Source organism: Bactrocera latifrons, unplaced genomic scaffold, assembly GCF_001853355.1.
Source record: "Bactrocera latifrons isolate USDA-ARS-PBARC rearing strain unplaced genomic scaffold, ASM185335v1 scaffold_36, whole genome shotgun sequence".
Taxonomy (NCBI): domain Eukaryota; kingdom Metazoa; phylum Arthropoda; class Insecta; order Diptera; family Tephritidae; genus Bactrocera; species Bactrocera latifrons.
This window is the reverse complement of record NW_017537001.1, coordinates 360990-387463: the sequence shown is the minus strand read 5'-3', so window position 1 is coordinate 387463 and position 26474 is coordinate 360990. Positions and strand designations below refer to the sequence as shown.

Here is a 26474-nt window from a genome sequence, read left to right as displayed (position 1 = left end):
AAAATTTCGGAATTTATTCGTTAATAGTGTATGTGTGTGGCAATAAAAAATTCTAATAAAATATTTCATTTTTTATATGTGAAAAAAGCCATTTTTTACCCGTGGAAAYACATGTAACGATCAGGCCCTTAATAAAGTGTCAAATTATCCATTGAAACCGCGAAATCGGTAATTTCTCCATATGAAAGATAGCTCAGGGAAGTCTCACACCTACCAGCCTATGTGCTTACTGTAGCGTGAACTTATAAACTCTTTTGTCCAATTGAACATTTCAGGCRTAGCCATCGCCATTCGAATTGGCATAAATATAAGTTATTTAACATTTTTTCCAACCTGCCAACTATTGTACATATGGTATATTACTTTAAAACATTAAAAACCGGATTTTGTTYAAAATAAATTCTAGCTATACTCATACTTTATTGCCACTCTATGTTAAATCAGTGAGTTCGACATTCAAGGTAATGTCTTTATTCGTAGACCTGCTTACAGATATACATAACTACACACATAAGCAACTACAGTCATGCGCATATGGTTGAGTACATATTTATGTATTTATAGTTTGTACTACATAAAATTACAGAATGCTTTGCGTGTCATTAACTAGTTTCACTTTCAAGCTCGTGGATGCAGGCAACATTGCTGAATAGTAATTACAAAAAAGCTTAGCTTCATTACTGCAGGCGCTAAACTAAGTCATKGCTTGAAAATAAAATTGTAAAAAATAAATTATTTCGAACTGACATTGGTATATATGTATGTTCAGGTACACTTAAATAAATAAATTGGTATGTATGTAYGTATGTGTGAAAATACACATAATCGATTACATGTGAGAACAAAATGTTGATTTTGTTTTGTTTTTGAAACTGGTTCTGCTCGTTCGAACATTGCTTTGTTGTAGTTGTAAACAATTTGGCGGAATATAACCTTTTAATTGCTATTTATGTCTTTATACAATATAGGTGTATGTATGKCTGTGCATATCAACCTGACACTCAGACAATTTACAACACTTTAAATTTAAGTTTTATGCTCTATTCTATTTTTATGAATTTATGTTTAAATAATGGCACACGAGAATCAGAAATGGACTCTAAGGTAAACCAGAAATCTCAAAACACGCATATTAAATTCAGTTTTAAATTGTCATTTTTGTTTACTTGAAATTTGTGAATTAATTTAATTTGTCATAGGCTTGGCTTGTTTACATGTGTCGAAACATGCATATTTGAAATAATTGTCAATTTAGTAGCAATTAGTGCAGAAATTTATTAATGGGTTATGATTAGATATGAGCAACGTTTGTCAATTAGTGGCATACGAGTTTCGTTGATTTTTTTGRATTTGATTTGCTGGAGGTTATATAAACCTATATATAATATGTAGAATTTAGAATGTTTTATCTTCTGAGACTTTAATGTATTAATTTTTTACTTATTTAAGCACACTAACATTTAATATCGAAAAACTCTCGAATATACGAAAGATGGTCGTGGGACACTCCTGGACATTTTTGAAGCATTCAACAACGCTTGTACAAAATCTATTCTGAGTAGTAACTAGTCTATAGATGTTGATCCTGCGTTAAAACTTTGGATCAGAAACCTCTTGATCTCTAGAAGGGTAAAAGTGGAATGGAAGACGATAGAATGACCAAAGAAGTCCACAATGTGGAGTGCYATCTCCATGTGTTYASTAAACTGATGGTAGCATACAAGRTTTGTTCGGAAAGTAATAGGTCTGAGTCGATTTAAGAAAAGGTATTGAATAAATCGCTATRATTTTTTGAAAACTTTCAAAATAGGCTCTTTCTGCATCGATGCAGGGCTGCCAGCGYGATTTCCAAGCATTGAAGGYGTCAYGGAARCCATTCTTCAGAATAGCCTTGRGAGCCGARGTGSATGTTGCTTGGATCCCCTCTGTCGTTTCAAATTGCTTGTCTTTCATCGGCCTTTTCAGGTAAGGAACCAAAACATTCTGGAGGGGAGGGGCACATCTGGGCTGTAGGGCGGCWGCGGCGGTGTTGGGATGCCGGCCTTGGTCAGAAGAAAGGCGGTGTGAGCCGGAGCGTTGTGCTGGTGCAACTTCCATTGGCTGCGATGTTTCATCGAACCCGATTGACCCTTCGTTTGAGTCTCTTGACGACTTCCAAGTAAAACTTGGCGTTGACGGTTTGTCTAGGAGGGACAAATTCATAGTGGACGATACCTTTGATGTGAAAAAACACAATGAGCATCGTTTTCACTTGTTATTTGATCTTTCTTCCGGTCTTCATCAGCGACCTTCTCCGGCCCTCCAAAAAGGCCTGATGCCAATGAAACACAACATTTCTTGCTAAGCAACATGTGAATAAGCCCTCTTGATCATATAAAACGTCTCTGTCGCAGATTTACCTCTGCTCAAACGAACGCTGCATATTTGGCTTGCACCACTCACAGAAACACGTCAAGCGAAAATGTTTGTTCTGAGGCTCTAAGTGCTCGGAGACAACTCAACAGGCGCTCGTTCGTTAGCTAGGAACACCCTCTACCGAATCCAGTCGGTGCACGCACGTTCTGAAGTACAGTCGCGGCGGAAGAAAATCCGTCCAATTACTTTCCTGTATAAGGGTAATTTAAAACGCTACAATCTCTAACCAAATTTTTCAGATTGGATAACTATAACACATATCTGTCATTCAAACTGACCCATCAAAGTCAAGATAAAAATCATCGGAAAATATTTGACTTGAACTAGAAAATAATTTTCCGTCGAATGTAAACCGTTGGCCGGTTCCGATCTAGTCCKTTATATAGTAACTTTATATGGTAACTATAAGAAGTACATATATAACTTTTGTGCCGTCGCAGTTAACTTCCCCTAATGYAACAGATACAAACATATTTCGATATACAAAGGCCTAGCGCCATCGTATGCAACAACAAAAGCTTTGAAAACTACATTAGCTAATTAATTATTAAAAAATATAAAAAGACAACACGTGTAATGCTTACATTATATAAAAATAACTGTCGTTATCTTTTCGCTTCACTTCGTGATGTGTTTTRTCATTCACCCCTCCAATATGTGGGCTCATGTTGCTCTGTAGACCACTGCTCATGCCAGTCGGCAAGATGCGTCCATTAAATAAATTGAGTCCACCGTTTCGCTGATTGTTTGTCAATGTGCCGTCTTTATTTTGTCCAGCGAAAAAAGTTCTGACGTTCTCCATTCTGCTTTATCAATTTCTTTGTTATTTGCGAATTCGCTGTGCGCTCAGTGTGTGTATAATAAATTCAAGAGCGTGAACGAGCCCCTGCAAAGAAAATAAAATTTAATAAATCGTTATATTTTTTTATTTTGTTTTTAGTCAGTTATTTTTAGCATCTGATAAACAAATGTGTTGGTGCTTCTAAGCACACGTTATTTCAAGTCAAAAGAAAATAAAAATATTATTATCAAAATTTTTGAGGCAAGCAAAACAAGTCTTAAAGCAAGCAAATCGCATAAGAGCTGTAGAGTTTTGATTAGACAATTGACTTTTTCGGACTTTCGTCGAGTCTAARTTTTTATAAATGTACATGCCATATATTTGTGGAGTGCTCGATAAAGGAACACATAATGAATATTTGAATACAAAGTATATATGTATGTATAATATTATATACCAATGCCTACATTATGTATAGGTATTAAGCAAATAGTACCTTGTAGGAAAAGAAACCGAAGTGAAATGAATTTTTACATAGCTTTGTGGTTTCTTTAAGATATTCCGATAACTAAGAGCTGATATTTTAGTTATGTGATTGCAACTTTTTCGATTAAAATTTTGTTGAATAATATAATATAACATATTTTCCAGTACGTATTGTCGCATACTACACTTCCCTTACGGACAAGATAAGCCTTATCATCATTTTATTATCACCGTTGGATGTGTGAWTTGATTACCTCGATCAATGCGCATGATTGTAGGCAAAACTTTTCGTTTATAAGTTTGAAGTGAGTGAAAAGAGAGCGCAATGACAAAGATAACGCAATGAAAGAGCATTCCAAATATTTTTTTATAACAATGTGAAGAAATTGTCAAAAATATTCTAAACTCTTTCGTATATTACGAGCTAATAAAATTACTTTTGGTTATACATAACTATAACTGAAGATAAGAAATGTTACAGATGTTCATATTTTCGGTTTATAAAAATTTAGACTTCGAAAATGTATTCACTTTTAACATAAAAAGACTAAGAATTGCATATTGTTATTGGTAGTCGCAAAAGGCCTTTTCATATTCTGTCAATATATGTCGTTGCAGTCGTTTATCTCCAGTGCAGTGTCATACCATATAGTGTTGGAAAGGAAAGGAAAGGAAAGGAAAGGAAAGGAAAGGAAAGAAAAGGAAAGAAAGGAAAGAAAATTAAGTTCGGGGAAATTGAAAAAATGAGTGAAAATAATGAAGAAATTTGCTATATTTCGAAATTTGTATATAAAAAAGGGAGAATGCCACGCAGGCTGCCAATAAAATTTGTGAAGTTTAGAAGACGATGCAGTATCAGAGAGGCGATTTCAACAAATGATCAATAATAATTTCATTCGAATATCTTAAAACCTGACGAATCTTATGATCCCCAAAAAACTTCGTCTTAAAAATCGTTGGCTCGAAACCGTTTTTTTTACCCAAAGCTACTTTGAAAAAGTTATTTGGAATGATCTGTAGAACATTTMTCGCAAATGCAATATTTTCGCTTTTTGGCCCCCAGTAAATCGACCCGCTCTACAATGTGTATACTAAAATTCCTGCTTTCAACATCTTTTGATCGACACCAATACCATAGAGTTTTATACAAATATCATATAGTATGTAATCGAACAACCTGTTGTTTGTATGTATTTTCTTTGATAACAGTTTTTAGCCTTCAGATGAATGATAAGTTCAATATTTATACAGTTGAAAGTAGAATATTTAAACGTCAACCGATTTTCGCAACGCACAACTTCAYTTAGGAATTTACGTAGTCTGCCATGTACATATATACATACATACATACTCTCATCTGCTATGTACTTCATGTTAATGCAAATTGTGTATGTTCACTTCGGTTATCTGCGCTGACGCCAAGTCAAGTGGAATTAGTTATGTTATTGTTGTGACACTGGCCTTTTGTGTATCAATTCGCGTGGCATAATGAAAAAGTCAAACAGATAATTTACTGTTTACTTTTCGGGCCGCAACTGCGCACTGAACTTTTATTTAATAAAATACTTTTATTTTATTGATGAAAATATGGCTGCCATAAATGAATGGTTTTTGTTGCGCCATTTCCGTTATTGTTGTTTGGTAAATTCAAATACGAAAATATACTGTTAAGATACGAATTTGTTCATAAATTGAGGGAGTTCAGTTTGATACGTAGCTGCGGAAAATCCAGTCACAAACCAGAGACCACAAGGCATTATCGCTTAAGAGTGACCGTGAAATTAAATATGTATGTATGTATGTATAATATTTTTTTTAAACTCCCCATACTATTTTGTTGCTGTGTTTTATTGCTGTATTATGTTTATTTCGTTTACGTTCTTGATATTACTGCATTGGTAAATGCTTGGTGGATAAGCAGAAGAACCTCCAAGTAAAGTCTGAGTCTTGATCTTGTTCGACGTTATTAGAAAATGTTTATCAAAACTGGTTACGAATAGTTAGAAGAACAGTAAAAACCCTACTATAACCGCTATGGACTAGGGGTTATAGCCGGTTAAGAACCATCAATTTGACAGCTTTACWCAAAAATGTCGCCAAAACGACAATAACATTTAACACATTATTTTCTTTTGGAATCAATATCGGGCCGCCAATGTGTTCATCCTGGAAACAAAGGGGAAAAGCATTTCGGTTCATATTTTTACTCTTCGCTCCTCTATGTATACGGGGTATGTTAAAAAAATAACGCGAAATTTCTTTGCTATTTATTTATTTGTCTACAATAATGTGATCGTCATGAAAATAGCTCCATTCGATATTTGGCAGCGTTTCTTTCAATCGTCGAAACACTACTCAAACTCGATTTTTGGGATAAGCTTTAGTTCTTAGTTTGTAAAACAACCCCCTTTAAGGTTTTTTTTTTTAACTTTAGCGGTTTATTTGGACAATTTAAGCAATGAATATAGCTTCAAATTTAATCGTACTTCAGGAGCATGCACAAATTCTACCAAAGGGAATGGCGTGATATTTACGTTAAATTTTTAAATACGCCGCACCAATATGATCGTCTGGATGCAGTGAAATGCAGACGATGAAACTACAGACATGTCAGAAAACTGTACTTTGGCCTACAATAGGATAAATGATTGATCCCATCGAACACCTGCACAATGAGGCCCATATCCTCCCAGTTAAGGAGCGTAATGAGCAGCTATCCAAGCAGTTTCGCAGAAATTTTCACTGCAATCACTTGCTTATAGCGGAAACGCCCCCTAGGAGTATAATGAGATCCTTCCTCAACTACGTCGACGACATTAGGCAATTAGCCGACCATACTTCGGAAGCAACTTCATTCACTGACTTTACAGTGGAGCCATAAACCCCTTTACCTACTCTCTCTCACTGAATGACGTACTTGCAGTCAAACCACCTCCTATTGAGAATCGAGAGTGACCCTTGCGCCACTTCGTTCTGGATACTGTAGCAGGAAACGGCCCTGACATATCAAATATCAAATATATGTTCAGCATGCAAAGAGTCCCCGCATGACACTAATCACCTTTTTACATGCTTTGCCTTAAAGCAGCACGTTTCCTGGGCCTACAGTTGGATGACCTCGATGACAACTTGACTAATCCTCACCATCCCAACGGGGTGACCAATATGTTCGTGCCATAAAATGTTCTACATAACAAAAAACATGACAACATTACGTCATTATTGTTGATAGACATTATACATATATTAGCATAATTTAAAAAATTTTTAAATTTACACCAAATTCGCAAAATTTAAAATTTTTAAATTCCCGTTAATTTTTTTTTTTTTTTTTGTGTAAAGTGCGTAATTTTTTGTGGTCTAAGATCTAATTTTTTACAAAACCGGTCATAGCATTGGTGTTTTGAACTGATATTTGCATATATCGACATTCTGGGGTGAACTTCATGGGAGTGACTGCATGAATTTGTTTGTTACTGTATGTCAAGTGGCAAATTACTAGCTGCAAAAGAGCTGACAGCATTCGTTGATCCAAAAAATTTCAACTTTTCGCTTAATAATAGAAACATAACTAAATAAATTGSGAAAATCATCAGCAGAAATTTGTAAGCTACATGAACAGCTGATGAACATGTGTTATTATTTTTATTTTSATTATTTATTTATGCATTGTGTTTGTGTTTGCTTTTAAAATATTATAGCTAAAGTTTTGAAAAAATGTTCTCCATACATATATTTCATTTAGTTTTAACTTTGTTTTTCTGTACGTSTACTTTTATTTTACTAAAATTACATTGAATTTTACTTGATCAGCTGGCTTTCCAACAGAAAGCGTAATTTTCTCACCAAAATGATCAAATTTTTCTCTCATTTTCATCTACTCTTCTGAGTATTTTGCATAACGGACGGCAGTTAGCTTATTAGTTTTGATTTGGTATTTAAACAAATTAAAATCCAAAATTTTGTTTACAAATTTTTAGTTTGGAATCTAACTCTATATTAGACAGCTTTGCGTTTCAACGATATTGTTTATTGAATATATTGTCAATATATTACTAATTTTCTATATTATTATTAACTTTCACTTAAACCCAACTTGAGTCAAAATAAGCATATAGGAAATATTGGCAGTACACCTACGAAACAGTTGACCTCAATATTTATTTATGGCATATGTACATATATWGCTATTTTTGTATAGCCAACTTTACTTGGGAACACACTTTGTAAATACACATTTGCTTTTTTTATATATATTTTTTTTTTATTTGCTGTGTGAATATTTACATGAAATGTGTGTATACTCAAATGCAAAGTTTAAGGTTTCGTGTTTTATTTAAAATAGGCACTTCGAATATGTACATATGTAATTTCCTATAACGTACAGGTACACTATGCTACACAGTTATCATTTATGTACTCGAGTACACACTAGACATTAAAGCAATATCAGCAGAATAAATATTAATCACCTTATTGAATTTTTATTATTTTGCTTTTTGCGCTGATAAGACTTTATATTATATTTATTGTATTTTGTTTCAATAATTTTTTAGCGCGTGCCGTATTTTTATTGTTATTTCAAAAATATGATTTCTTAGTTTATTCCTGTTTTTGTGCGCTCGCTGACTCGTTCACCGCCGCAACTGAACGCTCGCTTGTCGCGTCTGGCGCTTTTATAGTTGTCGCTACACACCGCTTCAGTCGCTTACCGACGCGACGCACTAACGCTCAATTCCAGTATGGCGCTCAATCGATTTTTGATTTTTTTACTTATTTTAGTTTTAGTTTTTATGATGTCAGTTGAAACTGCATTTAATTTTCGATTTTGTTTTGGTCGGGTTTTTATACGAACGGTTTTATTTATGCTTTATCCACTCTTCCGCTGCACAAACAAATAAAAAAAGCGGCATTTTAAGGTTATATGTACACAAATAAGTATGTCTAAATGAATATGTATTATATATAGACGTGTATGCAGAAAACACGATATCTGCGCCAAAAGACAGACAGATCCCCGCCGCTTCGTTTGTGATTGTTTTCCATTAAACAGCTATTAAATTTGCATACGAGTTGGAATTAGTATGCGTTTAATATATCTGTACACATGGGCATATGTACTATATATACATATATACAAAGCCATTGTCACTTTTGAAGAGGGCGCGCCCCCTTGAAGACACCATAACGATCGGCAATTGTGAGTGCAAACATTGAGTAGACCATATCTACGGAGAGCACTTCATTAGGTGAGCAAGAGTTAAGAATCAATGTAAATACGCTCACGTATTCATAATTAKTTTGAGAGGTGATGGGATATGGCATGTAATCCCGAAAAATTTTAGAATTTTAGGTTAGTAGTTGTACACGATCTTCGAAGGCGTTAAAAATGCTCCTCCATTGCTRCAGTGATATCGGCATTCTTCATAGATGAAATTAAAAATGATTTCCCTCTCAAGAAGATATTGTCACTACATTAATCTACGCTCGAAAAAAGTAAAAAATAAACAAAATAGTGGCGTTCAAAAAATGGATTTAACACCAAATTGTGGTCCTTTTTTCCTGTTTCTAATCTTGGAATAGATGCAATACGGAATACAGGAAAAGTAGTAAAAATAGTGATCGGATCATTTGTCTCCGTGTAAACAGTAAACTTAGTGTTTGTTTAGAATTCGGTAGCTCAAAAAGTATTTAATTTATTTAAAAAAAAAAATTTTTTTTTTTCAAACTGTCACCTTAACGTTTATCAGTATATTTATTTACTTCAGGTAAACTCAATTAAGATAATAAATAAATTAAAAGTCGGGACTCGAAATAAAGTGCTCTCACTGTGTGACATAATTACTCGTACTCTATTGCAMTACTCTCCGCTGGCACAATTGTTGCTCTCTGTTTATATTCATGCATAAATGCACTGCGGTTTTATGCCTCCGATGATTTTGAAAAAAAAAAAAAAAGTTAAATTAATGTGGTGTACTCACTTACATAAATACATGCGTGTGTGCATATCAATACACACATTTAAACATATTTATTTTTTTTAGTTCATGTGGACTTTGCCCCCAACAATAGTATGTGCTCAAAAAAGTACTTGTAATGCCTACTTGCGGAGACGGCAAAAACATAATTTAATAAATCAAAAGGGTATTATTTACATATGAGTAAAATGATGTCGTATATTATATTTACACGCATATATAAATACTTTTATATTATTTGTAATCCTCAATGTGATATTAAAACGTGATTGCGTCCATTGGCAACGTGAGTACTAAAAGAAAAAGCTAATATTGAGCAAACTTGTTGACTCCTACGGTGATTGTCACAAGATAGCTAGAAAAGTCTGTCTGCCTATTTGCGAAATCTTACACTTTGAAAGTCAATGAAACTAAAGACGAAACTAGAGCTACTAAATTTTTTAATATTGTCGACTTTTCAAAACAAAAAAGGTCCCCCTCTTTCTCTGCTAACCTCAGCTGATAACGCATTGAAAACTTTCAGTGTTGGGGGTTTTGCATTTACTCGCTCTGCCGTGTATTTTATATTCATCTCCCCTACCATGCACTTTGACCCTGTAAAGCGCGAAAAAACTCTATTAACSCGAAAATCATTTATTTGCGAAGCTATTGGATCTATAATTGAATGTGTTTTTTTTTTTTTAATTTGAACGTCGTTTTGAGGAAAACATCTACAAAGGTATTATTTTAAGTATTATCCAACTGAAGCTATAACATTTACCCATCCTTCTGGCAATTTACGGATTCCATCACAGAAGAACTGAACCTTGGAATGGCGGCCAAGGATGAATCAAACTATTTTTTATATTCTGTTCTGAGGTGAACCATATTCCAGTAAGGGGGTTCTGCTTCGACCGATGATTGACGGAAAGGAAAAGGCTTGGGCTCCAAAGTGTGGAATTTATAGATAATTATCTCCTCGTGTCTAGTCGTAAATTCCGGGAGTTTTCGACAATTACTCGCTTCAATTTGATGAGTCGTTATGGATAGCGTTCTTCATAAATATTATATGGACATTCACCCGGTTGTGGAAGCTCATAATACCGCACGCCCTTCTGCTCCCACCAAATATGTACCTTGGCGTCAAAAATATTCGACTTTGTCGTCGATTTGGCTGGTTCATCAGGTTTCATAAATGATTTTTTGCAGTTAAGGTTGCCGTAATGCATCCATTTTTCATCACCACCCGCATGCAAAAGTGACTTCTTTTTGTTGAGTTCAAACAGCACATCTGAGATGTTAAATCGTCTTCCAATATCTATTGGCTGATTAAAGTTTTATAGAGAGGGGATTTTTTTCTCAGAAAACGTTTAAATTAATTAATACAAAATTTTGTATACACATTCTGGTATTTTTAACTCTGTTTTAAGACTTAGTATTAGTAAAAATATTTATTTCGAAAGAAGCTGCAGCTGACATCCGGGAGCTCCTCTCAAAAAAGAGGTTTTACGGTAACCACTATATCTCTGAACTGGATCCTCTGAAATTAAAAAAACTAAACAGACTTCGTTAAAGTAATGTTATATCTAGTAAAGCAAATCGAAGGAATAAGTAAAGTGAAATTTTTTCACAAAATGTCGGGTTCTCAAAATAAAAAATTCCGGCATTAAATTTAAATCGTGTTCAAATTCGGGGCAAATCGATTTAGCCAATTTCGAATAATGTCACCGACTTTGAAAACACCATTTTGAGAAAAACTCGTTTAAAGCTTGACCTTGTACTTTCACCACTCTGAAACGCTTTTTCGAATTTGCGTGTAACTTCGAAAATATTCACCGGCACGRTATGAAATTTTCATTCAGTTAGAGCATGCTCCCCATAAACTTCCCGCAAAATACGAAGACTTTCAGCTGAGGGTATCTCATATTAAAGTATGTAATGAAGAAGAACTCATCAAAAAAACACTTTTAGRCACAATGATCGACATACTACATATTTCAGGCATCAGGCTTAAGCTTTTTGTAATTCTTGCATATAGTATAATCCAATTCACTAAGCACTGTTCTGATGTTAAACTTTTTAAAAAAGTTACTGTTAGCTTGAGATGGAAAATGATTCATTAGATAGATTACTCAAAAGAACTTTCAACAAAATAATTTCGAAAATTAGTTTCCTGTAAGAATTAAATTACGTGATCCGTTCCTGTCATTCAAAATCACAGAGATGACGACGTAGCTAACATTCTCAATTAAAAAATTAATAAATACATACATACATTATATTAATTACATAGCAATATTCATAGCCCATTCATACTACATGTGAAAAACTCATGCAACTATGTTTGTTCGTGTGTATATTCAAGTGGCTGATATGAGGTGTCAAAAGTGTATCAATGCACACTAACATCGCAATAAAATGAAGCCCTTATGACATGGCAGATTTATATATATTTATGTACATATGTAGTTACGAAAATTAGTGGGAACACGTACACTATTCAGTTATACATTGATGTGTGCGATTTTTTTTTTATAAATGCAGCAAAATAATTCTCCATTTAATAAGCGGCTATGTATTAATTCTAAAAGGAGCACTAACAATTTTACCACACCAACTTAGAGCAGTACCTCCAATAATTGCTAATATCAGTTTACAGCACAGTCATTGAAACCACAAAATGAACTTTAGGCAAAATAAAATTTGATCAATACCTTTACTTACCGAATTTCGAGTTGTTGTTGCACACATTTTCCGCTGTATGCACAGATAGGCATCGCAAAACATCATTAGGCTAGAATTTAATCGAACCCGTCAATATCCCAAACGCAGAAATTCTGTGCTCTARTAGAGTTTAATCAACCAGCATTCAGTGTATTTGCATTTTACTTTCGCCCAACATGAATTGGCAACGCGTTTTACGCATAACCAACGGCTTCTTGCTGCTCACCGGATTTCAGCTACACAGCTTTGAGMCCAAAACGCAGCGGTTTCACATATCCTTGTGGGGTCTCGCAAATTTCATCGCACTAACGCTATTCTACGTCATTTGCTTTAATCAGCACTTCACGCACTCGGCACTGCTGAAGATTTTCCACGATGTGTCACCGTTTTTTTGGCAACTAATACGCGCGCACCTCTTGCTGGGACTTAAGATTTATATATACCGAATTTTTACCATGGCCGTAGTGGGTCGTGCTTGCAATGGTATTTTAGGCGTTTGCCCACGTGTTTTTGCGCATAAATTCAAATTGGAGGAGGCGTTTGCATACATCTTGGTTTTCTCAACGTTTGCGCTCTCACTCTGTTTTGCTGYATACATTGCTTATGAAATGCAATTTGAATTGCCCCCTTGGGATAATATTTTCGTAAGTTTTGGTCTATTCATTCCGCATTTCGCTTTAGCCGGTGCTTTAAAGCTGTATACACTGAATTGCTGGTTATTGCGCGAGGAATTGAGGCAGTTGAAAGTGGGACTGCAGGACATGCTGATGGARCAATTAAAAACTGACGTTCAAATTGTGGAAAACGACATTGCAATGTCAACAAGTGTCAGCGCCACAAATGCTTGTGTCAAAATACCAACGACTAATATACAAAAGGAGTTGGCGCAATACCTTAAACGCTTTGAGCAGTTGGCTGCTGAAGTGAAGTTTGTGAGTGATGCATTAAGCAAAGATGTGCTGCTACTATTGTTAATGAATAGCATAAGTCTGCTTGCCGGTGTTTATGCACTTGTGTACTTTCAAACAAGTTGGCACTTGTTGTTTTCGCCCCCGTGGAAGCGTATTTTCTATGCTTCGAATATTGCTATTTACGTGCTCATCTTCTGGGATTATACTTGTTTGTGCACAAGTATATGTTTTCTCAACAAAGWGGTGTGTAAATGTGTGTTTAGCGGTTGCATTTCTTGTTTATATTTTTCATATGCCAACAATTTCAGAAAGTTCGGATACTTGATGTTGTTCAAGTAGCTATAAAATCAAAAACGCGTTTTGAAAAGGCTGCTCGTTCTCTCCTGAAAGATATTCGYAGCGCATTGACCATAGAGCTGCGGTTGACTTTGTTCAAACTGGTGGAAGTAAACGCGTGGAGTTTAATAATGGTACAAATTTGATATATTACAAATAGGCTTCAATAATTATTTTTTTGTTTTTAGGTACACCTAATCGTTGGCATAATAACTTCCATAATCGTTGTTTATCAGTACTTGAATGATCAAATTATTTCAATACATGCTCAGCTGGATACTGATGACAGTGATGATTAGAATTTAGACAAACATATAAAAAAACGCTCAGTGTACCTATATATATAATTTTGTTCTTTGTAAAGATAAGAGCAGAATATAATGATTTCGTTTTAGTTGAATAAAAAAACTAACTACACTTTGGCTTTTATTACAAGGCTTCCGCTTCCGAAAAAATCTTTCCTCTATGCTGAAATTCAGCAAAATATTATAGTGATGCCATATCTAATAATAACACTACACAAAATAATTGAAATTATTGGAGCATTAATATGTAATTGATTTTGTTAACAAACAATACAAAATCGGATAAATGTGACTCCAAAATATAACAGTAAGGTGACTGATAATTAAGTTCAAAAATATTGTTTAAAAATATAGAATTCGTATAATGAACATGAAATTATCATAAATTTTAAATTTCATGTTTTTATTGCAATTTATTGTAATCTCTTTTGTACGGCAACACTAAGCCTGGCAGCACTTAAAAAACGTCAAAATGTCAAATGTCATAAACAACGAGACGCCAAACGAATGCGAAATCAATCATAAACGCCGGATATTTAATAGAAATTGTTTATTTAGGTTGGAGAAAAGTGAATAAATAAGCTAGCATATTGCAAAATGAGTGCTGGAAATATGTTATATGGTGGCGATGAAATCGGGGCACTTGTATTTGATCCGGGTCATCATTCTTTGCGCGTGGGCTATGCACAAGAGGATACACCAAAGGCAGAGATTCCGTCTGTGGTAGGGGTAGGACCTCAAGCACCGGACACAAATATGGACATAGAAACAAAAACTGACAACAACATAACACAAAATAGTAATTATAGAAAATGCAATGAGATATAAATTGTAARATTATTTATTAATTCTTGCAGATGCAGACACACGCAAATACTATGTTGATACCACATACGTAAATGTACCGCGTACTCAAATGGAGATACAAACTTATATGAAAGATGGCATGATCGATAATTGGGACTTATTTGAAAAAGTTATTGATTACACATATGCAAAGGTCATACAATCGGATCCCGAATACCATCCCGTGTTGTTTTCGGAGGCCTCATGGAATGTCCGTAATAATCGTGAAAAACTGACAGAGCTCATGTTCGAAAAGTATAATGTGCCCGCTTTTTATTTGGTTAAAAACGCAGTGTTGGCGGCATTTTCGAGCGGTCGAGCAACCGCATTGGTTGTAGATAGTGGTGCAACACACACCTCAGCCGTGCCTGTGCATGAAGGATATGTACTTTCTCAGGCGGTTGTAAAATCTCCGCTGGGCGGTGATTACCTCTCAATGCAATGTCGCCAACATCTCGAAAAACAGGGTATAGATTTATCRCCGGCATATAAAATTGCTTCGAAAGACGTGGTTAAAGAACGAGATAATGCGCGATTTACGCTGCGTAAATTACCCGAAAACTTGACACAGTCTTGGCAAAATTATATGCTCAAGTCATTATTGCAAGATTTTCAAATGAATATCTTACAAGTACTAGAAAATCCTTACGATGAGAGAGTGGCTGCACAGATACCCAGTGTTCATTACGAATTTCCCAATGGCTATCATCAGGAGTTTGGTTCAGAACGTTTCAAATTGGCGGAAAGTTTATTCGACCATGCTATGCTCGGTGCAGGCCAATTGGCATCTACGAGTGTTGGTATGTGTGACGCAGATGTGCGTTTATCGCTTTTYGGCTCTGTTGTAGTGACTGGCGGCAACACACTCTTACAAGGATTTCCTGAGCGTCTAAATCGCGACTTRCAACTACGTGCGCCCTCCAACACACGATTGAAGATGATTTCAGCAAATGGTAGTGTGGAACGACGTTTTGGCGCTTGGATCGGTGGTTCGATTTTGGCCAGCATTGGCACATTCCAACAAATGTGGATATCATCGCAAGAGTACGAAGAATCCGGTAAAGGTCAGGTGGAGCGGAAATGTCCCTAAACATATTGTGTGTGTATGAATTAGATATTGACTCGACTATGTACTAATTTAAATTCGAAGTTTAATAATAATTATGATATAAACTTAAAATGGATACTTACAATTAATTATTTTTTCATTTCAATAATGCCATAATTGAATTTAAATTGGTTTTATCTGCTTTATTGGTGTATTTTTTACAGCACTTATAAAAGGTTACTTTACTACTTTAAAAATTTGGAGGCCATACAATTTTTTCGAACTTCGAAAATCAACGTAAATTTATATGTAAATGTTGGAGTAACTTTTTTAGTTATTTCTAAAMTCATATTTGATAGCCTAGTAGTTACTTTAGAGCCTGATTATTGTTCTTAACCAAATCTTTTGCCTTCTGTATTTCCTCCGTCCAATTCTGTTGCGAAATCATTTTTACCGCTTCCTTCATTATATTCTTCACCTTATCAACGTTGGCAGCAAAAGTGTCTACTACTTGTTTTACATCGACAGCGGCTTGTCCTTCACGCCAGCTATCATAATCAGTAGCGATTGCAACACCGGCATATAACAAAGATGCCTCCTTGGCCAGCACTACCTCGGGAACGATAGTCATGTTAATTAAATCGCCGCCCCACAAACCAAACATTTTACTTTCGGCTTTTGAGGAGTAGCGTGGACCTTCTATGCACACGACTGTACCGCGTTCGTGGGCTTTATAACTTAGTTTCTTTGTTGCCGCTAATAAAATTTGTCGTGTGGGTTCATTGAACAAAGGAGACATGGGTAAATGACATACGCCCGGGGGACTTCCAGGCTGACCATCAGTAAATGTTTCMATGCGCTGTGTTGTACGGTCAATGATATCATCTGGTATGACCAAATCACCGCGCATGAAGTCCTCACGTAGCGAACCACATGCCGAAGACACTAATACATGGGTACAGCCAGCTTCTTTGAGTGCCCAAATGTTTGCACGATATGGAACATTGGTTGGCATTATGTTATGCTTGCGGCCATGTCGGGCCAGCAAAACACATTGGACACCATTTATTGTACCTTCAATTAGCACATCAGCAGGCGGGCCGTAAGGAGTCGTAACTGTTTTTTCCTTACGTCCTTCTAATATATCTGGATCGTCTAAGCCGCTGCCGCCAATTATGCCAATCTAAACATATTGCTGTCTAATTTTATTTTTATTTTAAATAAACGCTTGAGACTTACTTTGACCATGCAACCACACATTCCAGCCTCGGCAGGCTCCTTTTTAGGAGCAGGCTTCGGTTCCCGTTCGCAGCACGCCATGCTTATTGGACTAGTCTAGATAAGTGAAGTGAGCGAAGTGCGAGTACAAGAATTCCAGATTAATATTGTCTAATTTTTTTTGGTGACTTTTTAAAATTTTAAATTTCCAACTAAAAGTTTTTAAAGCAAATAATTTACTCAGACATTTTCTCCAACAGATACTTATGTACATGATTTCTGAGAAACAAGTATTATATCAAGAGGTGCGCAAATTGAATTCTACAGGTTTTGTACAATATTCATAATAAGTCATGAAMATTTTTTTAACGAACTGGTCTTAACTTTATTTTAAAACATTCCAAATACGATTTGTTGCACGAACAAAGATGCACATAATTAGGAGTAAATGCTAAATGTGCAGAGTGATATACAACTAWAATAGGGTATCGTAAAATATAACAGGTTAGGTTAATTCGGTGGCTAATACGGCAAAATAAAATATTTTATAATTATTTTGAAATTATGCTGATTGTTGCTCATTCTGATGGTGTTGTGTTTTTCTTTGCTTCTTGTGAGTTTCATGATCGTTGTATTCTTTTGGAGCTGGAACTAAGTCGTAGAGTATGGAAATTGAAGTTAATTTAGGAAGCAAGTTCGTTTTGTTGTTTGGGTGCTTTGATTTTGAACCGGAGATTAGTGGGCGACGTTGTTGTATAATTTCACCAGTAAATTCTTGACATAACAGTAAAAAGCGTCACATTGCACCGGACATTGTGTTCTTGCAAATGCATTCCTATTTAAAATAAKTTGTTTAATACATACTTCATTACATAATTAATAAAATATAATTGGTACCTTGGCGTCCAAAATATCTTCGGTCCAATCTTCTTTGGCTATATTCTGAACGGCCTTCATTAATATTTGTTTCACCTTGAGGACATTTGCGGAGAAGGTCTTCAACACATCTTGGACATTAACACCTTCGCAACCCATGCGCCAGCAGTCGTAATCGGTTGCAATTGCCACAGAACCATATAATAGACCAGCTTCTTTGGCCAATACAACTTCGGGACAAGTGGTCATATTAATAAGATCACCGCCCCATTGGCGAAACATGTTACTCTCAGATCGCGAAGAAAAACGTGGACCTTCAATGGTTACAATGGTTGCCTTATCATGTACGTTGTAATCTAACTCTTTGGCTGCGGCAACTAGCACCGATCGTACACGTTCACTAAAACATGGAAACATACTTAAATGACAAACCCCACGAGGACTTTCCGCACCGCCATCGTAAAAGGTTTGTGCACGTTTCGTGGTGCGATCAATGAAATCATTTGGTATTACCAAATCGCCAGGATGAATTTCTTCACGCAATGATCCGCACGCGGTTGATACAATTAAATGTGTGCAGCCAACTTGTCGCATGGCCCAAATGTTGGCACGATAATTCACGTTASTTGGCATAATGTTGTGTTGGCGACCATGACGTGCCAACAGCACGCACTTTACACCACCAATTTCACCTTCAATCAAGACATCTGATGTGCTGCCGAATGGTGTCTTAACTTCGGTCTCCTTGCGATTTTCTAAAATATCCGGATCATCAAGACCACTACCGCCAATTATACCAATCTAAGAAATTATATTTTTCTTTATCACCACATCAAAATATAAATCACTAAGTTTATTTAGTAGAAACAATTCCAAATTACCTTAACGGATATTGGTTCTAGGTCAGTGTCCTTGCATTTGATATGTAGCATTGTGTTGACTTCCAAATTGTGTTACAAATTGTGTGACCAAAACGAAAAAGAGTCTGCGGAATGAATATACATGAATGTATTTCGTTTCTATATACACATGTCGCAACTGTCGCGGTTAAGGTCAGCAGTAAGATAAGCCTATAGATAGAAAAAACAAAAACTACTGTAGCGAAGGGTTGTGCAGAGAATACCAACAAATTTTTGACAAGCAATCAGAGGCGCATCCCATGAAATGCGCGCACATTATAATTATTAATAAATAAAAAAAGCAASAAATCACTTAAGTTAAAAAGTATATGGTAACAAAAGTATATTCTACATAAAAAAATTGAAAAATAGTTATGCGTAGAAATTTTAATCAACAATTCAACAATCTTTACTAATTGATTGACTTACATATGTATGTACATACATCTTTGAGGAGGCTGTCATCATTTATATTATATTTCATCTTTTAAAAAACTTTCAACGGCTATAGAGAAAGGAAATGTATGTATGTACGTTTAAATCCTTTACCCCAGAAAATGAAATCAGCTCAATAAAAGTTATACCCAATTTTATCATTATTTACATTATAAACGTTTACTATTTAATGTCAATTATTGTTCGTACAATAATAAAATAAAAATAATAAATTATTGTCCCGGTTCCGTTATTTTTGCATGATTCTTTGCTCGGTTTTCATTTACTCCGACAAAAGGAATGACGGAAACAACCGTTCTTCAATTTCCAAAAGCTATAAAATTAAGAAATAAATGGTTTAAACTTTGCAATCAAAGTTGTTRCTCAAATTAGCAGGAGTGTGTTCCAAACGTTTTAAACCAAAATTATTAATAATAAAATAATTGGTAAGTTATTCGAAGCTGGGTATATTACTTTACTATTTTAAAGATTTTTGATTTCTGTTAAGTTGATTTAAAAKCAAATTTGGTGCCGTCAATACAATTTTATAAAACAACAGGTTTGCACCTCATTTCAGMATCGCGCAAAGATAATATGAATAGGAAAGAAGTTAGTGATTCCACAATGGCGCCAAATATTGCATATACTTCGGGGTACAAGCAAAAATGTAGAGAACACAATGAAGTCTTACAGTATGTTTGTGAAAATTGCAGAATGCTTCTTTGTAATTTTTGTTTCCGGAAAAGCCATACTGCACACAATTGTTTTCAGATTGACAATTTCCTAACCCATAGGAATGATCTACTTTTTCGACTCATAGAAAGTGGYAGATTGGCGACCAACTGTTATGAAGATATTGGCTATAAAGAAGTGGATTCTGCGCGTCATATTGATAACAACTGCAATTTATTRGCACAAAGCATAAGGAATACCTTCCGACCGCTTATAGCGTCTTTGCAGCAACGGGAAAGTAATCTCTTAGATGTTGTAAATAAAATGCATAAAAATCGAATGGAAAATATGTATGAACAAATTTCAGCACTAAAGGCTTCATATTTGGGCTTAATGAAAGTAACTAAAAAACTAAATAAAGTAGCTAAAAATGGACATCAGTTAGAAAATCTGTACATTGTTACGCAAATATTAGAGGCACAGCGGCAAGTCGATATCTATGCAAAAATATTGGAAGAAAAACAATACAAGGACGAGTTTTATAAGTTTTATGCACCCCAAGTACCTAACGAAATTTTGAGGAATATAGAAAACCTAGGGTCCATCCAACTAGATGACAATAATGACTTTACTGCTTYAAGCAATATTCCAAGAACATTAGAAGATGCTACTGAAAGCTATATAATCCTTTCTTCATCACAAGAAACCTCCAGCAGTGAAGTGGAAATTAAAGTAGAAAAAGATACATGTAATAAAACTAAAACACAAAAAAGTGAAAACGATAGAAATAGTGGTATTGGACAAGCTGTGCCTGGTTGTTTGAATAAAGTCAAAGCTTTACGTTCGGATTTACCGTCTTTGGCATTTGCGCCTAAAGGAAACGGTCAGGGTCATGTTCAACGACCTTGGGGAGTTTGTGTCAATCAATTAGGGGATATTTTTATTACCGATAGACTTAATCATAATGTACAAATTTTTAGTCCAAATGGCGAATTTATATTTAGATTCGGCCGTAAAGGAAAGAGTGGTGGACAGTTTAATGCGCCAGCCGGAATCTGTGTGGACAAAAATGGTCGAATTATTGTTGCGGATAAAAATAATCATCGCATACAAGTGTTTTCATCAGGTGCCAAATATTTACTGTCGTTTGGACGTTTGGGCACAAAATGTGGGAAATTAAAATTCCCGTTCGATGTTGCTGTTAATACAAAACTACAAATTGCAGTAACCGATTCGGCAAATCATCGCATTCAACAATTCGATTACAATGGRCATTTCATTCGTGAAATACCGTTAGGTATTTGCACATTCACTGGTTATGAAATAACTCCGCGTGGCATATGCTATACGCCTAAGGGTAACATAATTGTAACAGATTATGTAAATCACTGTTTGCATCTTATTAGTCCTGTGAAGGAAAAAGTAATTAGAAATACTAAATTTATTTAAATCAGTAAGTAAATTTCTAATGAGATTAAATTACAGATTGTAAGTACTAAAGGCTGTCTCGGATTTGGATATTTACAATTTTCTCGTCCCTCTGGTGTGTGCTGTGACGATGATGGGACAATAATAGTTGCAGATTGCCATAACCACCGCATCTGTGTTTTCAGTTCGGCTTTGGAAAGCTTATGGAACGTAAGTAAAACTAAAATATGTTCAATTAATAAATAAATAACTTAGCAATAATAAAATTTAAATCAACATTCCCAACTTTTGTTTTATTTTAGATTGACATACGCCCATCAGTCAATGGCTTAAACAATACTTACTGTGATGAAACTGATCGTACTTGCGATGTTGCTCTGACGAAGGATGGTCACATCGTTTTTATATCGGAAATGTTGCCTGCACATGAAGCTGCCCAAACAAGCAAGAGATTCGTACACGTTTATTAAATTTATTAATAGCAACTTATTCACTGACCAGCATTAAATGTGTGTGTAAAAATAGCTTAATTCAATAAAAAAAWTTTTTCGACATTACATACTTTATTTATTTCCATATTAATATATACAGTTTTATTTTCATATTCACGCTTCGTTGTTCTTAAATGAATGCGGGCATTTAAATATTCGAACGAAATGGTCGTCCCCACAACTAGCTAGCAGAAAATGGTCGGACGTGCTGTTATTATTACGTAATGGCTGAAATTGCAAACGCTTCACTGCACTATCATGCGCTTTYTCAAAAGTAACTTTACTGCAAAATCGAAATAGAAATATTGAAGTGACGCATGAGCATTGAATAACTTAAATCAATTTTTTGCGCGCATATTTACCTCTCTTCAACGGCTCTTAACTGTTTTTCATTTTCAACCAATTGTTGCAGCACTATATCACCATTCGAAAAACCTATAGCAATCTGATACAGTCCAGGCTTTATCAGTTTCGGTGCAAAGGTAACTGCAGTCACGGGATTTGCATATGTTTCCTTGAGCCGAATGTCCCATTTATCACCATTCTCACCATTGACTTGTGTCCACACACCTAGTAYGGCATCACGACCGCCAGTCAAAAAATATTTGCTATCATGCGACCAATCACATGTMCAAATAATACGACTATGCACCGACATTTTAGTTGTCGACTTTTGTTTGAGYCGATAAGTGGGTTGATTATTTGTGGTGCTTACATCTTCAATACGYTCAAAAAGTGCCCATGTGCGATCACGTGAGACCGAGAGTAARAATCTACCATTTGATGAGAAGCGCATCTGAGTTACTGTAAGTTTATGCGCGGCAAGTTTTTGAATTTGCTTCCAAGWAGTGKTGTCCCTGTAAAGTATGTTGATTAGGAAATGTTAAAAATATTTATAACTTACTAGGAAATAACACCTTACCAAAGTATTATTTGCGCATGCTCCTCATTCGTGGCGCGACATGCGGAAGCCAGCACTTTGCCGTCCGGTGAAGCGGCCAGTGCATAAATTTCGAAGCCGTGTCCGTAAAGTTTCTGTATTTCCGGCCAGAGCGTATTTTGCATAAGTGTCTCTTCTTGTGGCGGTGAGTCTAGCGTAACCGGTATAAAATAGTTTTCAGGGTATTCGTCCTTAATGTGTTTTTCTTTTGGAACCGAGTCTATATCAGCGCTATACACAGCCTTATTCGATAGGCCCAGTGATGGCACAGAAGCCCCTTTTGGTAAAGCTGTTAAATATATACATATATATAACTAAGCACACTTGTTTGAATTGAGATTCAAGAAAACATACTTTKCAATAAATCATCACCCTCAGCATCATCCTGAACACCGGTTATGCGTCTGAAGTTTTCAATGTAATTGGCAGACGCCTGGAATGTACGTACAATTTTCTCTTCAGCTCCACTGGCAAACTTGTAACGTGACAGTATTGCAATTGTCTGCATATCATATCCGTGCACCTGTGGACGTGCTAATTCATGCCAAGTCAMCACATCGTCACTTTCGTCATTGCTTCGTCGCCATGGTGCATGTATACGCGTAGTCTGATCGGCGGACACACTCAATAAAAATTCACCGTTTGGGGCCCACGCCAAATCGCGTACTTCATCGAAATGTCCACCTATTATGACACCCGGTGACCAAAAGTTCTCATTATCCGCCATTTTATGCCATATATGGAAGCCGCCCTGATAGCTATGTCCAAATATGGATTTTCCATCACTAGAGAATTTTCCACCGTAAAATCCCAACGAATTACCACCCACTTCGCCTACACGCACCTTCTCCATCCACACACCGTCTTCACTAGGGGCCCAAATTATAATTGACTTATCGATTGAAACCGAAAGCAGAAGTAATCCTATAAAAGGTAGTAAAATATATATATTTTTTTAAATTTTAAACTACTCTTCTATATCTGCTACTACCGTGTTCCTGTGATCTGTGCCAGTTCACGCCGTACACCCAACCTTCATGTCCGTAGAGTACTGACTCCAAACTGATCGCACACCAGCTGCTACCACTTAAATGTATAATTTTCTCCTCCACTCGTATCTCCRTATCATCTTCCAGTATATTACAAATATCAACCTTATTTTCATGTGCTTGCTCCTCGGTTCGTTTTGAAATGCGCCACAGCCGTATGAAATTGTCTTGAGCAGCGCTTGCCAATAAAATATCATCGCCATCTTCGATAGCATCAAGCGCTCGCACCCAGTCCTCGTGGCCAGTCATTTGATGTACCATTCGAAATGGTTGTGCACCTGCCTCAGCGTTACTAGCTTTAAGTGGCTGATTTTGTGCCCAAATATAAATGTTTCCTTTATCATTTCCATAAGCCAGAAGAAACTGCTCACTTTTTGGCATTCGAAAAAGGCTAAGCCCAAGTGTGTAACTGTTTTTACTACTTATTTTTTGCACTAATTCAGTATTTAAAGTGTTGAAACTCCACAATGATACAGTCTGCTCAGCAGCTGTAGCAATTAACCAATTATTGTGTTCCAAGTACAGACTTGTAATATCTGTGACTGGGCCATCATGATTAAGTATTTCAAAACTCACATCACTTCTTTCTCTATCAAATCGCCATATAAAGGCTTTACAATCATCGGCACCAGAAATGAAGTATGTTTCAGGCTTAGCGGACGGCAAGCGCAACCAGTGTACTGTATTTACACGAGCTTCATGCCCTTTGTAAGTGGCAATATTTTTGGTGGAACCGTTATACTTTTTTTTTTAGAGATATAAGAATGTTATTTATTAATATCGGTTAGTAATATGTACATATATGTTTTACTTACGTTGGGATCAACTACCGCCACAGAAAAGTGTGCGCCGAAAACGATCAAACCGTTATCACCCCAGTCGGCGCAATGGGGAGTTGGATTGCATGCAGCTGATGCATAAACTGTATAGTCGGAATTTTTTATTTTGTGCGAAGTATCACTCATGTTTACAATTTTTTTTTTTAAATAGTAAACTGTGAAACTTACAAGAGATTTTAATTTACTTATGTTAYGACGGCACGTTTTCGCATACCACRCCAATTGGAATTATTCTATCGCTATTTTTGTTTTGATCCGAGTACAGTGCTGGAAAATTTCATAATTTTTGTTATTGCTTTTATTTCTAAATAAAATTTTGTAAGGAAACTGTATATCGTTATGTTATTAATTTCTAAAAATTTAAAATACTAAAACACAATATGTTTTACTTCCATTAAATATATTTATGTATTTAATATAAAATTTGTTTTCGTATACCAATGCCGATTACTACTGAACCGATTAGTAATGATAAAGTGTTAAATGCAACCTTTCAGGATTAATATTTGTTACTCAAAATATGGCCATATTGGCAAAAGGGACGCTGCTAGAAAAATTTTAACGGAACGTTTGACAAGTCAAGTTATACAAAACGAGTAGTAAGCGCTGGCATTTTTTCTTATTTGTTTAGTTTTGTGTCAAATAATAATAAAATAAATAATTGTGAACGCTAACATTTAAAGAAAAGGTCTTCTTAAAAATGGGTCGTAAAAGAAAAATACCCATTGCAGATGAAGAAAAAGAAAATACAGTTGCCGCAAGCCGTCAGCGGGGTGGTGGTGTTAGCGCTACAGCCAGCAATTCAATGATGTTGCACGGCCCCATGTATACAATAATGTCCAATGTGCAATTAAATGAAACTAGCCACAAAAAATATGTAAAAGAATTGAAACAACTGTACACCAAGGTGTGTAAATAACAAAGTAATGCGTTATTTTATCTATGTTTATATCTATAGTGTTGTTTTTTTTTGGTAGATGGATCATGATGCATTCATGTTTACATTCATAAAAATGATAAAAACTGCAATGGTTGCTGATGAGGGTAATGAGTATGCAGATACGACATTACTATTTTGTTCTAAATTTGTAAGTTCATATGACGGCGAGGACACACATCCCGTGCTAATTGATATGTGCAAGTGGCTACTTACGGTAAGCGCTAACTATATAAGTATTGAATTAAATATACTGTATTTGTATTTTTGTAGACCATTTCGCGTAATCCACACATACGATTTCGTATTTGTCAATTTGTTAATATGATACTCAAGGCGCTGGGACAAGAGGCAGCGCTAGATGATGCCATATGCGATCGCATATTGGAATATATGTTGCATCGTTTGCACGATACTTCGCCGAATGTGCGCGTGCAAGCAATATTAGCAATGCAACGTTTGCAAGTGCCAGACAATCCAGACGATCCCGTGCTGCGTGCTTATCAGTTTCATCTTTGTTCTGATCCGTCGTCACGTGTGCGTCAAGCGGTAATAACTTGTATGGGACGCAATTATCATACAATTCCTTATATATTGGAGCGTTTGTGGGATATTGACGAAAAAGTTCGTCGCCATACATATTTACATATGAGTAGTTACCCAGTGCGTTCATATAAGGTGTCACAGCGTTTGACCTTACTACAGCAGGGACTTAATGATCGTTCGGATGCCGTACGCAAAGTAGTAGTCACAATTATGTTACAGCAATGGATTGAATCTTATCAAAAAGATCTGATTGCATTCATATCGGCGTTAAAATTAGATTCGAGCGAAAGCGAAATCGATCGATTTCGTAAAGTGACGAAGCAAACGCTTAAGGA

At 35.7% G+C, this 26474-nt stretch overlaps 8 protein-coding genes across 10 annotated transcripts in view; 4 read left to right on the top strand and 4 right to left on the bottom strand.

The window, feature by feature from the left end:
- Positions 1-8196, bottom strand: part of LOC108971841 — a 10931-nt gene extending 2735 nt beyond the window's left edge. Inside the window, exons 1-2 of the mRNA XM_018938152.1 lie at positions 8155-8196; positions 3000-3301 (exon numbers count right to left, since the gene is read on the bottom strand). Coding sequence (XP_018793697.1) covers positions 3000-3217 — 218 coding nt within the window. The 5' untranslated portion in view covers positions 3218-3301; positions 8155-8196. The remainder of the gene's footprint in view (positions 1-2999; positions 3302-8154) is intronic.
- LOC108971839 lies at positions 4519-13921 on the top strand. Of its 2 annotated transcripts, XM_018938151.1 has the most exons (3): positions 12540-13517; positions 13583-13744; positions 13799-13921. In XM_018938151.1, the coding sequence occupies exons 1-3, from the start codon at positions 12540-12542 to the stop codon at positions 13907-13909; spliced, it is 1251 nt and encodes a 416-aa protein (XP_018793696.1). In that variant the 3' UTR covers positions 13910-13921. The 2 variants fall into 2 exon arrangements, 1 of the variants encoding a protein (XP_018793696.1); XR_001993578.1 differs by lacking the exons at positions 12540-13517; positions 13799-13921 and adding an exon at positions 4519-5471 and having other exon boundaries at positions 13583-13661.
- A 492-nt stretch (positions 13922-14413) lies between these two features.
- On the top strand, positions 14414-15954 carry LOC108971788 (actin-like protein 6B). The gene is made up of 2 exons (XM_018938067.1): positions 14414-14714; positions 14773-15954. The coding sequence occupies exons 1-2, from the start codon at positions 14513-14515 to the stop codon at positions 15849-15851; spliced, it is 1281 nt and encodes a 426-aa protein (XP_018793612.1). The 5' UTR covers positions 14414-14512; the 3' UTR covers positions 15852-15954.
- A 32-nt stretch (positions 15955-15986) lies between these two features.
- On the bottom strand, positions 15987-17282 carry LOC108971804 (S-methyl-5'-thioadenosine phosphorylase-like). The gene is made up of 2 exons (XM_018938088.1): positions 17049-17282; positions 15987-16992 (listed from the first exon to the last, which is right to left on the bottom strand). The coding sequence occupies exons 1-2, from the start codon at positions 17127-17129 to the stop codon at positions 16177-16179; spliced, it is 897 nt and encodes a 298-aa protein (XP_018793633.1). The 5' UTR covers positions 17130-17282; the 3' UTR covers positions 15987-16176.
- A 105-nt stretch (positions 17283-17387) lies between these two features.
- On the bottom strand, positions 17388-19017 carry LOC108971805 (S-methyl-5'-thioadenosine phosphorylase). Its single transcript, XM_018938089.1, has 3 exons — positions 18785-19017; positions 17925-18704; positions 17388-17862 (listed from the first exon to the last, which is right to left on the bottom strand). The coding sequence occupies exons 1-3, from the start codon at positions 18833-18835 to the stop codon at positions 17824-17826; spliced, it is 870 nt and encodes a 289-aa protein (XP_018793634.1). The 5' UTR covers positions 18836-19017; the 3' UTR covers positions 17388-17823.
- Positions 19018-19510: 493 nt separating this feature from the next.
- On the top strand, positions 19511-21894 carry LOC108971803 (protein wech-like). Of its 2 annotated transcripts, none has more exons than XM_018938086.1 (4): positions 19511-19683; positions 19797-21331; positions 21395-21547; positions 21640-21894. In XM_018938086.1, the coding sequence occupies exons 2-4, from the start codon at positions 19832-19834 to the stop codon at positions 21805-21807; spliced, it is 1821 nt and encodes a 606-aa protein (XP_018793631.1). In that variant the 5' UTR covers positions 19511-19683; positions 19797-19831; the 3' UTR covers positions 21808-21894. The 2 variants fall into 2 exon arrangements, with proteins under 2 accessions (XP_018793631.1, XP_018793630.1); XM_018938085.1 differs by having other exon boundaries at positions 19512-19683; positions 19815-21331.
- A 33-nt stretch (positions 21895-21927) lies between these two features.
- LOC108971806 (probable elongator complex protein 2) lies at positions 21928-24896 on the bottom strand. The gene is made up of 6 exons (XM_018938090.1): positions 24633-24896; positions 23760-24558; positions 23123-23692; positions 22751-23057; positions 22191-22685; positions 21928-22111 (listed from the first exon to the last, which is right to left on the bottom strand). Exons 1-6 carry the CDS (start codon positions 24780-24782, stop codon positions 21943-21945), a joined length of 2490 nt encoding a protein of 829 aa, XP_018793635.1. The 5' UTR covers positions 24783-24896; the 3' UTR covers positions 21928-21942.
- Positions 24897-25149: 253 nt separating this feature from the next.
- LOC108971770 (condensin complex subunit 3-like) lies at positions 25150-26472 on the top strand (the record flags this gene model as incomplete). The annotated part of the gene is made up of 3 exons (XM_018938042.1): positions 25150-25563; positions 25634-25810; positions 25867-26472. Coding segments are annotated over exons 1-3 (990 nt in total), but the record flags the coding sequence as incomplete, so codon positions are not given.
- Positions 26473-26474: the final 2 nt, after the last annotated feature.